General features: G+C 33.2%; 1 protein-coding gene across 2 annotated transcripts in view; it reads left to right on the top strand.

Annotated features, from left to right (window-relative positions):
* The first annotated feature begins 50 nt into the window (after positions 1–50).
* LOC126972149 (angiogenic factor with G patch and FHA domains 1) overlaps positions 51–13902 on the top strand; it is a 48843-nt gene continuing 34991 nt past the window's right edge. Inside the window, exons 1-10 of one of the 2 annotated variants that reach the window (XM_050818733.1) lie at positions 52–402; positions 658–957; positions 1391–1543; positions 3362–3409; positions 3494–3722; positions 7205–7371; positions 8175–8303; positions 8724–8829; positions 9756–9963; positions 11643–11742. In XM_050818733.1, coding sequence (XP_050674690.1) covers positions 214–402; positions 658–957; positions 1391–1543; positions 3362–3409; positions 3494–3722; positions 7205–7371; positions 8175–8303; positions 8724–8829; positions 9756–9963; positions 11643–11742 — 1629 coding nt within the window. In that variant the 5' untranslated portion in view covers positions 52–213. Of the gene's footprint in view, positions 403–657; positions 958–1390; positions 1544–3361; positions 3410–3493; positions 3723–7204; positions 7372–8174; positions 8304–8723; positions 8830–9755; positions 9964–11642; positions 11743–13902 lie in introns of both variants that reach the window. The other variant, XM_050818734.1, reaches the window with a different exon arrangement.

Below are 13902 nucleotides of genomic sequence, written 5' to 3'. Positions count from 1 at the left end.
TTAAAAATATTGTATGTTTTCATAAAAAGTTAAAAACCAGAAAGTTAAGAAATGATTAACAAGATATTGTAATGTATATGTATTGTTTTAGGTCTAATTCCTATATTGTATAAATAGTACTATACAGATTTAAAATAGTACAAAAATATAAATATTTTACTAAGATTAATTACTATAATATACTGCTGATCAATTTTCTAAATTGAATTGAAAATGAATTTAGCGCAAAATACCGAAACAAGATCAAAACCTGCGAAATCAGGAATCTTTGGAGTTATGTTCTACAAAAAGCTGAAAATGTCACTGAAACATAGGCCTGAAATTATAAAACTTATTATGAAAATGAGACAATGCATAATCAAGAGAAATAAAGAAATTAAAAAGTTAAGACTACAGCTGAAGGTAAGATTTTATTTCGTTTGAATTACACAGATATATTCCCAAATCTTGCTCTTTTACCTTACTATTTCTTACTGAACTGTATTGTGATTGTTGCAAGTAATTTCTATGATATGTATTATGTTTCAAGTGATGTGTAACTGGTTTCTTTTGTATAATTAAAGTTTGTTTTAAGCATATAGATAATGGTGATAACAAATATAAATTTGATACACTCTTAAAAGCTTTTGTTAAAATATCCTGGAATATTATTTTCAGGAGTATGATTATAATAAAAGTCTCTCAAAGACTAAACATTCTCACACACAAACTGATGAAGACAATATTTTTAAGCATAAAGACACTAACAGGTTGACACATAAAAATAAAACAAACAAATCTGATAATGAAAGTCAAGCCAAAGATTTAGGTTGGGCAGTAGATGCGAAAGAAGGCACCAAAAGTATTGCAGACCAAGTAATGGAGGTAGCCCAGAGTGTTGTACAGGAATCTGGCATGGTCTATGTTGAATCAGCTGGAATGTATTATGATTATAAAACTGGATACTATTACAATCCTGTAAGTGAATGAAAATCTGTTTATTTCATAAGTATTTATATCATAACACAGCAGCCAATTTCGCTTGGTTCTATGTAAACAACATTCATTTGGATAATTTATTGTAGAAAGAAAATCTGTATTTTAGAGTTTGTAACTTTTGATTTATTAGATATTTGTTGGTAAATATTTCTTATTTATATGAACTTATCATTTTATGTTTTAATAAATTGATATAATTTATTTGGTTTGTTAGAATGTGAACAATAAGCTAATAATTTATCTAAATTGTAGAAAATATGACCTGTACATAAATTTATCTGTATATAAACTTATTGCAAAACATATTGCACTTCTTAGTATGATTAAACATGCTGAACATTTTACTAATACATAATTTTGGAAACACTGTTTTTTTTTAAGAAAAACAAAATTTATTAATTAATAATTTCAGGAACTCAAACTATATTATCACACAGACACTGGTTGTTATTATACCTACTTGGATGATAACAAGACATTTGTATTTCACTCATATCCAGACAGAAGTTCAGTAAATGCCCCATTAGAGGCACACATGAAGAAAAAAGCAAAGAAACAAAAAAAGGTTTGTGATATAAGCCTTAAGAGTTATTTGAAAGAAACTGAGATATACATTTCATTTTAATTCATGAGATGTCATTATATAAATGTAGTATTTTAATTTAAAATTGAACTTTTATTCTATTTGGAATTTCACTCATACAAATAAGATAATTATATACATCCAATTGTTACAATCTTTTTTGATTATGAGTACATGGTTGGAAATCTGAAGTTGGTGGTTGCATTAACACCTTCCAATCACCACTTCTCTCCTTTCAGGTTGTGCAACAGTTTCTAATCATATGATTAGAACAGACTTATATAAGTCTGTCAACTTAACTGGCGACCTGCCTTCTAGGAAGTACTGTCAGCAAGAAAAACTCCACCAAAAGCTTAAATCAAGTAGGCTAGTAAAATATAACATAACATCACACAAAATTTTAAATCCAATTTTTTTGTAAGGGTCACTAATTACTCAGCATAAAATCACAATATTCTGCCAGATCGAGTTGGAGGTCTAGAAAAAGTTTTTTGCCTATATTTCAGAAACTATGCACTATTCAGGACAAAAGCTATGTAAACCAATATTATAGAAAATAATATTTTGAATCTTTCATTTCCTGTAAACTTTTATGAGTTATGGCCTATTTACATAATGAATCGGTTTTTCTATCTCAGCCAATAACTCTTAAAAAAAATGGATCCCTCCATTAAATCAGTTTATTCTCTAGAACTTTTGATCAAAACTTTTTTTTTCAAATGTCCATACTTTTTGATTTGAAAATATTATTAATTATTCATTCAGACACTAGAATTAAATGTTAGAAAACGAGCTAAGCAGTATAATAGTGAATATATAATCTATGGGTGTCCAGTGTGCTAAGTTGCTAATACTACCAACAGGATGACGGAGGGGTGGGGAAGAGAGACCCAGAGAGGGAGTATAGTTGGTTCTCTACTCAGGTCCCGAGTCAGGTTGACCGGCTTGTACTTGTCATATGTGATCCACTTTTCATCACTTGTTATCAGTCTCTTCAAAAACGGTTCCGAATAAAGACTTGCAAATGAATACATAGTTCATTAGTTTTCTTTCTGTGAGCTTGTGTGGCAAAAGTTTAGCTTTTTTTTGTGTATAGTAGATTTTTTAATTTGGCCAAAACTGTTTTGAGGTACATTTCCAGTTCTTCAACAATTTCTTTACTACTGATATCACAATCTTGCTCCACTATTTCAACAACGGCGTCTGTTGTCCGAACAGCAAAGTGAGATGCATTTCTGACACCAAAATTCCCATTTTGAAATTGCTTTAACCAACTATGTGCTACTCTTACTGATATTGCTTTAATAATTTTTTTCGCATTTGCAGAAACAATTATGTTTTCGGCTTGAGTTGCATATTTATTTTTTTGTAATAAAATTTTAATATCATGGAATTTATCACTCATTCTGACAGAAAGAAAAATAGCTAGAAAGAACATTTACTAACTTCTCTTTTTTATGAAATGTAATCTTTTTTAGTGTCATCAAAATTCAAAACCAGTGAGATTCAAAATTCCAAATGGTACAGCCAAAGAGTTTTAATTACAATTTTATACATACCATACTGACCTATTATTAAACTATCAGATTCGTTTTACACTCACAACAATTTGTAATCACTAAATTAATATATACCTGATTTATTGAGTATGTTAGCTGTTCCACTCACATATTTTGTATCAATACTGCTATGATTCAAGCAGGAACTATAAATTTGCGGGGCTAATTAACTTATATTTATATATGGTATAATATAAAAATAAATATTAAGTGTCTTCTGAACATATTTCTTTCTTTACAGATCACGAAATCGGATGACATAGAAAACCTGACGACAAATCTATCTCAGGTTTCACTTCGAGGCAAAACAGCCTTAGGTAAATAAAATAGTCAAAAGTAACTCTAGAATACCAACATTGAAATTATATTACAGGATGAAGAGCCAAAAGCTAAACGCAAGAAGAGAAACAAGAAGAGTGAAAAGAAGAAGCTTGAAAAGGAGATTACTGATGATACAGAAGATGTAAAAGAAGCTAATGAGAATGTTCCTGATGATACATCAGACTTGGAAGATGGTGAATGTAGTATTACAAGTGAATCCGGTGATGACGACAATGATGATAATGAGGATGGGGCAAGCACCTCAACAGCTAGTGATGATGGTAATTTAATGTTAAGGGTTTAATAACCAGTTAATAATCAGTTAATAATTTAAAAAAAAAATAAGATGCAAAGTTCCTATGGGAATGAACGAGGGAGTCATGTCAAGGCCAAGATAACTGCTAACTTATTTATTTAGCATATTTAGGTAAGTAAGGCCAATATTTCACCAGGACACCATACAGACACCAGAGCTGGTCGGTCACCAAATTGACGTTGAGTAACTTCCCATAGAGCTGTATACATTTTGTTGGTAGTGGCAACTGGTTGTGCCACTGTCGTGTCCCAGTGAAATATAGCCCTAAGGATTGGAATGTCAGTTTGACATTTCATACAATAATTTGCATTCCAATCTGAATACATCATTACATAAAAGAGTTATATGTATTTATATAATAATTTAGATTTTGGCCTTTAACAGTTCTTGTTATCAAGGAAGTGTAAACATGATAATAAAGGTACATAATAATAAGACTTGACAATTTATATAGTTCACGTTTGAATGTTTATAGAGGCAGTTCATCAATTAAATTATAATAGACTAAGCAGCTTTCGCTGATACGTCTATATCATTTGCCATATCTATCCAAATGTTTGATCAGTTTATTCTTAAACTGATTAACAGATTTTGATTTAACCACATCCTTGGGCAATCTATTCCATAAATGAACGACTCTGTTGGTCAGAAAGTGTTTCAATGGATTTGATGATGCTAATTGATATTCTAGCTTCATATCATGTCCCCTTAGTCTAGGATTGCTCTTCCTTGGAAACATGCTCTTAAAATTTGGGACATTATATTAAGTATTTAGTATTTTGTATGTTTCAATTAGATCGCCTCTTTTTCGCCTGCTTTTGAGGGTGCTGAGTCCAAGCTGTGTAAGTCTTTGTTCATATGTAAGATTTTTCAGTTCCCTAGGCAACTTAGTGGCTCGCCTGTGTACCCTTTCCAGCAATTCTATATCCTTAACAAAATATGGATTCCAGATCTGAAATGAATACTCCAGTAATGGTCTGATATAAGTTTTATAGATTTTTAGAAATGTTTTCTTGGTGATGTTGAAGAATGCTTTTCTGATTAGGTACAGGATTGAGTTGGCTTTCTTCACAGTAGCCACAATGTGTGCTTCCCATTTGAGATCATTGCTTAAGATCACTCCTAGGTCTTTTGGTGTATCAACCGCTTTTAGTTGCTTATTGTCTAACCAATATGATACTCGGGGATTATTTTTTCCAATATGTAGAACAGTGGTTTTATTGGCATTCAGTGAAAGTAACCATTCCTTTGTCCAGTGTTCAATAGCTTTTAAATTTTGTTGTATATCACCCTGTTGATGTATAGGGTTCCCAAAGAACTTGGTGTCATCCGCGAATAATGAAAATGGGAGACTTATAACATTTTGCAAGTCGGTTAAGAATAATGTGAATAATATTGGTCCCAGTACAGAGCCTTGTGGTACACCGCTGCGAACAGGACGATTACTTGACATTTCATTCCCAACCCTCACACGAAATTTTCGATCATTTAGGAAGTCACTAATCCAGACTAGAAGTTTACCACGTATGCCAAGGTGTTCTAATTTATGAAGTAGCCGACTAATTAGAACTCTGTCAAACGCTTTCTCGTAATCCAGATAGATAATATCAGTTGGTTGACGTTTCTCCCAATTTAATATCCACTGTCTAAGACAGCTGAGAAGGTTAGTGACAGTTGATCGCTTCTGTGTAAAACCATGTTGTTCTCGAATAATTATGTTTTCTCTTGTTATGAATTCTCTTAAGCTGTCAACTATGATTTTCTCCATAGCTTTACACAATATGCTCGTCAAGCTGATTGGTCTGTAGTTTTCAGCATTTAACTTATTGCCTTTTTTGAAAATAGGCGTAACCACTGCTTCTTTCCAGTCTGTTGGGAGTCTTCCCGTTGCAAAACACAGATTCATTATTAAGGTTACTTGGTTAATGATGGCGCTGCGTTGTTGGAGCATAATAGCAGGAATATTATCCGGACCACTAGCTGTCGATTCATCAAAAGTTTTTATAGCCTTTAGAACTTTCTCTGGTGCAAATACAATGTTTTCTAATGATGCCTGTACTCTCTCTATGTTCACATCTGGTAATTTCCCAGGTGGCTCACACACATATGCGTCTTCAAATTGATCAACAAATCATTTCAGCTACCTCTACTGACTTTGTTGTAATTTCAAATGTTTTTGGATTCATAAGAGCTGGCGGTATGTCAACTCTTGTTGATATTTGTTTTCTGACATATGCATAAAAGGCTTTTTCTCCACTATCAGCAATGTTTGATTCAAAATTGAACCTATTTTGACGTGTTAACTGTACTATTTTATTATTTATGGCACGATATTTTTTATAAGATTCATTATCTCGGTCAAGTAAATATATATTCCATTGCTTCTTTTTCCTGTCCGTTAATTTACATATCTCCTTAGTAATCCATGGTTTGGTTTTTCTGTAACCCTTACGACCTTTTATTTTTGGTATAAACTTATCAATAGTAATAGAGATATTTTCTGGAATATCAGATGTGAGCAAGTATTTATTAATTGCATCATAATCACCATATTTGAAAGCTCGTTTATATGACGTGGATTCTTTTATAACTTGACCCACCAGTTGTATCTCAGCCAACAGAATCACATGATCACTTTTTCCTATTGGAGGGTGATAATTGATGTCACTAACGAGGGACTCATCATTGCAAATAATAAGATCCAGGAGAGATTCTTGCTTGTTCCGTTTCCTGGTATTTTGATTTACCATTTGTGATAGATTATTATCAATTATAAGATCAATAAAATTTTCGTGCAATTTATTATAGCCTGAGGTTTTTTCAATAGGCCACTTTATGTCTGGCAAGTTAAAATCACCAATTATCAACAGGTTTGAGTTTGAATTTGCAGCTTTTTTTAATATTGTTCAAAAAATTTGAATACAAAAAAAAACACCAAAACGGCGCCTATTTCTGCCATGAAGCAGTAATGTGCAAGTATTATTGTGTTTCGGTCTGAAGGGCGCCGTAGCTAATGAAATTACTGGGCAAAGGAGACTTAACATCTTACGTCTTAAAGTGACGAGCGTAATTGTAGTGTCGCTCAGAATTTTTGGGTTTTTTCAAGAATCCTGAACGGCAGTGCGTTGTAATGGGCAGGGCGTATCAATTACCATCAGCTGAATGTCCTGCTCGTCTCATCCCTTATTGTCATAAAAAAAACAATAATGATATAAGATAAGCTATACTGAAGCTTACCATTAATTTGAAACACATTATGTTGGTGAAATAAATTAATGGACATCTAAATCATATAAGTTAGGATTTCAGGTGGCGATTTTTATACGTTGACATGACGTGTTTTTATTATTGAATACCCTTAGAAGCACGAAATTCCTTTCTTAAAATTGGAACATGCTGGAACAAATGATGGCAATATAAAGAACCTCAAAAAATGTTTACTTTCAGAATCGGTGTCCAAACACCATCCGCCGTGTATGCGCATGATAGTTCGAGAAACAAGTCTTCCTAAACTGAAAGTTGGAAGCCTTTTTCTCATAACCAAAGATGGAGGAACTATCGGAAGGGAGGGTGATCATCATTCAATACTTTTAAAAGATCAAAATGTTTCTAGGGTAAGAAATATTTAAATAATATAATTATAGGAATAATTATGTAATAATTGTGTAGGAAAATCTTGTGACTTTTATTAGCCCAAAATTTTTAGTGCCCAAAAAATTAAATTTACCAGATATTGATCTCACAGGAACCAACAAAATTATGTTACTGACCAACATTTGAAATGAGGCTCTAACAAGTGGGAGATTCATTTATACAGGATGTCGGCTAGAATATGGGTACCACAACGGCGCCTATTTCTGCCGTGTAGCAGTAATGTTAAACATTCTTGAGTTTCGGTCTGAAGGGCGCCGTAGCTAGTGAAATTACTGAGCAAATAAGACTTAACATCTTATATATCATATAAAATTTAAGTTCCCGATAAATTACTTACTAACTTAAAAACAAATTTACATAGGCTCCTTTGTATAGAATGCCGGCTAGATTATGGGTACCACAACGGCTCCTATTTCTGCCGTGAAGCAGTAATGTGTATTCAAAAGAAGCATTACTGTGTTTCGGTCTGAAGGGTGCCGTAGTTAGTCAGTCAAATTACTGGACAAATGAGACTTAACATCTTATGTCTCAAGGTGACGAGCGCAGTTGTAATGACGCTAAGAATTTTTGGGGTTTTTCAAGAATCCTGGGCGGTACTGCATTGCAATGGGCAGGACGTATCAATTACCATGAACTCAGGGTCCTGCTCGTCTCGTCCCTTATCTTCATAAAAAATAACATATTTATTTATTAGTGCAATATTTAATTCAAATGATTTGGATCAATGGGTTTTATTAGCATGGGCTTATTAATCATTTTACAGAATCATCTGGAGATACAGTATAACACTGAAAGGAGAGGATATTTTGCAGTGGACTTTGGATCTAAAAATGGAACATTATTGAATGGTCTTCGAATGTCACCTAGCCAAGAAGCAAGTACACCTACCGAGGTAATCTATACTCACTTGATTTGTAAATGAGTTATTTTTTCAAATATTTACTCATCATTGAAACTTTTTTAGATTAATCTAGCTTAATCTAAATAAGTTTTTTAGATTAATTAAATTACATTACCACAACCACTTATAGACAAGTCCGTTCTTTAGCTACGACTCCCTTCAATACCGATACACAGATATTGCTTGTACAGTACTTACATGGTGTCAGAAATAACTTCCGGATGGTATCGGCTGGCAACCTGTACATAAAAAAAAGGGAGAAATAATTTTACACTTGGAGTAACTTAACACTGTGTTTATAAGTTAGGCTGTATGTATATAAGTTAAGAGATCTCACACATACCTCTGTCAGATTTCGATAATTGTTAAATATATAATGTATGTTTTAAAGATAAATATTTTTCTCCATAGATTGTCCATGGTAGTATGCTGCAACTTGGAGAAACCAAACTTTTGTGTCACATTCACCCTGGTACTGACACCTGTGGCCATTGTGAACCCGGACTTATCATGGAGAGTAAGTCATCTACAATTTTATATACCAAACAACTAAATTAAATAGTTAAATATACCGAACAAAGAGATTTAACTACATAGTACATACTGATCCATAGAAATCTTGAAGATCAGTCTTCTGATTCTATTTACTAGCAACTTTCTATAGCCAGGAAAGCGACATTATAAACAAAATATTAAGGTCAAGAATAAGGGGATAAGAGAGCATTGAAATTGTAAAAATATTGGTGTTCACGGGTGCACAAAACAATCTAGTCGGTACTCCCACCGATAAAACGTGAATATATAAAGAGATCAGTTTGTTACGACGCATTTTTGTCTTTTCATCATACTTGATTTTAGAGCAGGCAAAGAATGAATCCGGTTGGTAATAAAATAATATACGAAAATATCTATTAAGGTGAACAAATAACGGTTATAGTGACAATATTTTTTCAAGTTATACTTTTTTAGGCGTGAAATTTTAAGATGCGCGCGAATTACTGAAACACAAAAGTAACAGGGTGTAGTTGGTTCCTAAAAATTTTCTGACGTTTACGTCATTCCTTATTTTTTTTGGTTTCATCGTCCATTTTAAGGACAGGCAAAGGATTCAAGCTCATACAGCCGTATTTATTATTTAATAAGTAATTGTCAAAGCCATCTTTGCAAGATTTTTATAAAATCGTTTTTTCTAAAAACGTAGAATAGCACGAGGAATAAATCATTTTAGTAGTTTTTGCTTCGTTAGGCCAAAGAAGTATAACTTTTTTCGTGCATACATAAGTACACACACACTTTTTTTTAAATCCACAATCTGTTCCCAAAATATTTGTATCACATAGTGAAATTGTAATAAGTCGGAATCTCTTTTTTCCAGTCTGAACATACTAGTCACTACAATACTAAATAACTAGACACAATATTTATCTAAATTGATCCTTACAGCCCAAGAGAAAGAAAAGAAAGTGGCGTATACTCGAACATGTAGCGTACAAATCCAACACCAACTTGAGTTGGCGCGATTAAAGAACAAGTACGCGCCCAAGCTGCCCGCGATAGACCAGGTGGCGTACAACGATAGAGCCCAGGCGAGAAGGGAGAAGGTCGGGTCTTCGCATTCTTCTGAGAAGACCCAAAGTGCTGATGTCAATACGTGAGTATGGTGATTTGGTACATGGTATTGTAAGTGTAAAAGATAACTGTAGGAGGCATGGCAACAATTCATACTACAAAGTCATGTCCTGTCATCAGTCCCCAGTAAGATTACGAAATCAATAGGTTATTTTACGGTATTCCATTGTTATTTTAAAACGTTATAAATGATGATGTTTTAGAAATAGGGACTCTTACGGCGACACAATAAGATGCAATTCAGATAGCACAGCGCTAATAACCTATATTTATTTATATATTCACCTAGAAGTTGCGTCTCTTTCTATCGCGTGACTCTTACCTCTTCTGACGACGTAAGGGTGTACCTAGCTAGTATAAGGTCAACTTATAAAAATAGCTGAGTTTTTTCTTTTATATAAATAGGTAACATCCGGACGACCGAGCCTTGCTCGGATTTTTAAGAATGTACAAAACTTGAACAAAAAAAAAAACTAATAGGACATCTGGATTTGAACCGGGGTCTTCTGCTTTCCGGATCACCCAATGTCCCATCTGAGCTATAATAGTCTTGTATACAGTGGCGAAATTTACCTTTGTATTCTAATGTTATTGTAGCTGTTTCTCATTCAAACATGGATAAAACCATTTTTATATATATATATATATAAAATGGTTTTATATATATATATATATATATATATATATATATATATATATATATGTATATATATACAAGAATTGCTCGTTTAAAGATATAAGATATAATCGTTATTTTAAGTCCGTATTCTATCTAGGTAATTCATATGTTTTAATAAAATTCATATTATTTTTCGCGTTTTGTTTTTCATTTTCTGAGTTCATTAGATCTCCATTTGTAGTAAATAGACTTCCAGATACAGTTACAAAAAAAAAAGTGTGTGTGTCAGCTCCGACGCACGACTGGAGCTTACTCCTCAAGAACGATTGTATTTGAACAGGTACTAAACAAAATCAAGTCCAATGGAGTCGGTTCCAAACAGACATACAGCAGAAGTTAATAAAAGCGTATTAATAAAAACAGATCGACATCATATGTAAGGGTAAATAGACGCGTTAATGAAAATGACTATTCAGCGAAATATTAGGTAAACAATAGTAGGCATTTTTGCTGGAATTATTTAAATTTGTCCGAACAAAACTCGTATTAAAGAATTCTATAAAAATCAAATAAATCCTTAACGTTCAAAATATGTCAGGAACTCTCTCAGGAACAGGAATTCCTAAACAGAACCCCTGTCCAAAGCGGAACTGAAATTCCAATTTTAAAAGGTCCATCAAGGAAGTTCATTTTGGCACACCCTAATAGCTATATGCGTAAGCTATCACGCAGTATACTGTGTATGCTGGCTGCACACAAGTATATACACACACACACAAACACACACACATACACACATGAACTGAAAAGTGAAAGGTGCGCGAGAAATGATGCGCACCAAAAACGTTACTATCCCATTTGATGAGTAGGTTTTACTCTCCATATTTTTCTCATACCAGGCGCCTTATATGAAAATCGATTCTTAAGGAGTAAACTCCAATAAACTCCAAAAACTATATTTTCGCGGACACTTACTTCATTATTACTCTATGGTCTGTCCAGTAAAATTTTTAAATACTATACTAACAGAAGAAATTATACGCGTATACTTGATTGCTCGATATATTTTCTTACACTACCAGGTACATAGAACCAGAGAATAAGGGATTCAAGTTGCTGGAGAAGATGGGTTGGTCGAAGGGCGAAGGGCTTGGCAAAGATAAACAGGGTGACGTAGATCCGGTAAGTGCTTTTTTAGCTCTAACCATACAATTCTTTTTTTAACTCTTGTAAACTTTATATGTTTTGGACGTACACAATGCCTTCATATACGTCTCAGAGGCGTACACATATAAATTACAATCTGTATGCAATAATAGCTGCATTTTCGAAATACTATTTTTGTATGAAAATAAGGGACGAGACGAGCAGGACGTTCAGCTAATGGTAATTGATACGCCCTGCTCATTATAATGCAGTGCCGCTCAGGATTATTGAAAAACCCCAAAAATTCTGAGCGGCATTACAACTCCGCTCGTCACCTTGAGACATAAGATGTTAAGTCTCATTTGTCCAGTAATTTGACTAACTACGGCACCCTTCAGACCGAAACACAGTAATGCTTCTTTTGAATACACATTACTGCTTCACGGCAGAAATAGTAGCCGTTGTGGTACCCATAATCTAGCCGGCATTCTGTACAAAGGAGCCTATGTAAATTTGTTTTTAAGTTAGTAAGTAATTTATCGGGAACTTAAATTTGGAATGTAAACTATAAATAAAATAACACTGTTATGAATTATAACTCTAGTCACAGTTATTTATTAGAACGAAAAAACAATATGAATAAATTTGAACAAAAACATTAACTTCTTCAAAATCAACTGAAACATATTTATTTCAAATCTTTTTTTAACGCTTATTAGTTATTCATAAGGCAAACATTAAAACTAATCAGGCCTTAAAAGACAAGACCTTGTGATCGCCACAAATCTACGGTTTTCTTTTACATTTATAAGACATTAACTTTGATATTGTTCTTTATAAAGGAGTAAAAGGTGCTTACGATTTTGATGGGGTATTTACGATCTTTTGGCTCCGAATATTCATCTCGATTTTCATTATTTGAATCAGTAGGACTTACGAGAAAGTGACTTATATTTTCTCGTACCTAAAGATCTTTTCAATATCGGAGCTTTAAGTCTCTTCTCCATCCAAAGCTTTAACCAAATCTGTGCTTAGTCGCTTCATGAATTTTCTTCTTTTCGATGGTTTTATATATATATAGCAGCTAGTATATATATACTAGCTGACCCGACAGACGTTCTTCTGTAGATAATAAAAAATATACCGTTTTATAGGAATTTGCCAAAAGTATTCCAAAACATCTAGAATTATTTCGTAAAAAATGCTCCCTGTTGTTATAATGAAATTGTTTCACAGCGGAACTGTCAAACCGTGCGTCACTAAATTCTCTCATAGCAAATATGTCCATACAAAACAAATATTGAAAATAAAAATAATGATGGGTCCCGAATCGAAATAAAAAGTATCCTATCTCTCAAGTTGGACCAAACTGCACTCCATGAAGTAATCCCCATTAAAATCGGTTCATTAGTTTAGGAGTCCATCGCGGACAAACAACGTGTCACGTAATTTATATATATTACTAGCTGCCCAGACAGACGTTGTTCTGTACATAATAAATAAAATACCGTTTTTGATGAATTTGTCAATAATTTTTCATTGTAACATAATAATATGCTCCTTGTTGTTATAATGAAATTGTTTCACAGCAGAACTGTCAAACCGCGCGTCAAAAATACTCTCACAGAAAATATGTCCAAACAAAACAAATATTGGAAATAAAAATAATTATGGGTCCCAAATCTAAATAAAAACTATCCTATCTCTTAAGTTGGACTAAACTGCACTCCATGAAGTAATCCCCATTGAAATCCGTTCATTAGTTTAGGAGTCCATTGAGGACAAACATTGTGACACGAGATTTATGTATATTTAGATTAAGATATTATAGCAGAAAGAAAAAAAAACATGCTTAGGATAAGTACCATAAAATACAGCCATCGGCTATCTATTAGTAAAATCCACCAAGTGGTACCCCGCTAGTATTTGTACTCTTCCCTATATATGGATCAACGTCGCTGTCGTAACAGTTTTAATATTACGGTTTTAACAGCTCTCCGTTTAATAAAACTTTCGGAAGCAATCAAAATATATAGGGTATTTTCCGTTAACTTCCTACATCTATGAAATATGGCAAATAATACTGCCGTGTACTAAAAGGGAAAAATCTGAAGACTATCGGTACATTTGTAATTAAATCCTAAAAACATCGTACGGCAGCCTCAGTGGGCGAGTCCGACTCACACTTATCCGGTT

This window comes from Leptidea sinapis, chromosome 25 (genome assembly GCF_905404315.1).
Source record: "Leptidea sinapis chromosome 25, ilLepSina1.1, whole genome shotgun sequence".
In the NCBI taxonomy this organism is placed as follows: domain Eukaryota; kingdom Metazoa; phylum Arthropoda; class Insecta; order Lepidoptera; family Pieridae; genus Leptidea; species Leptidea sinapis.
The sequence above is the reverse complement of the archived record's forward strand: the minus strand, read 5'-3'. Positions and strand labels throughout refer to the sequence as shown.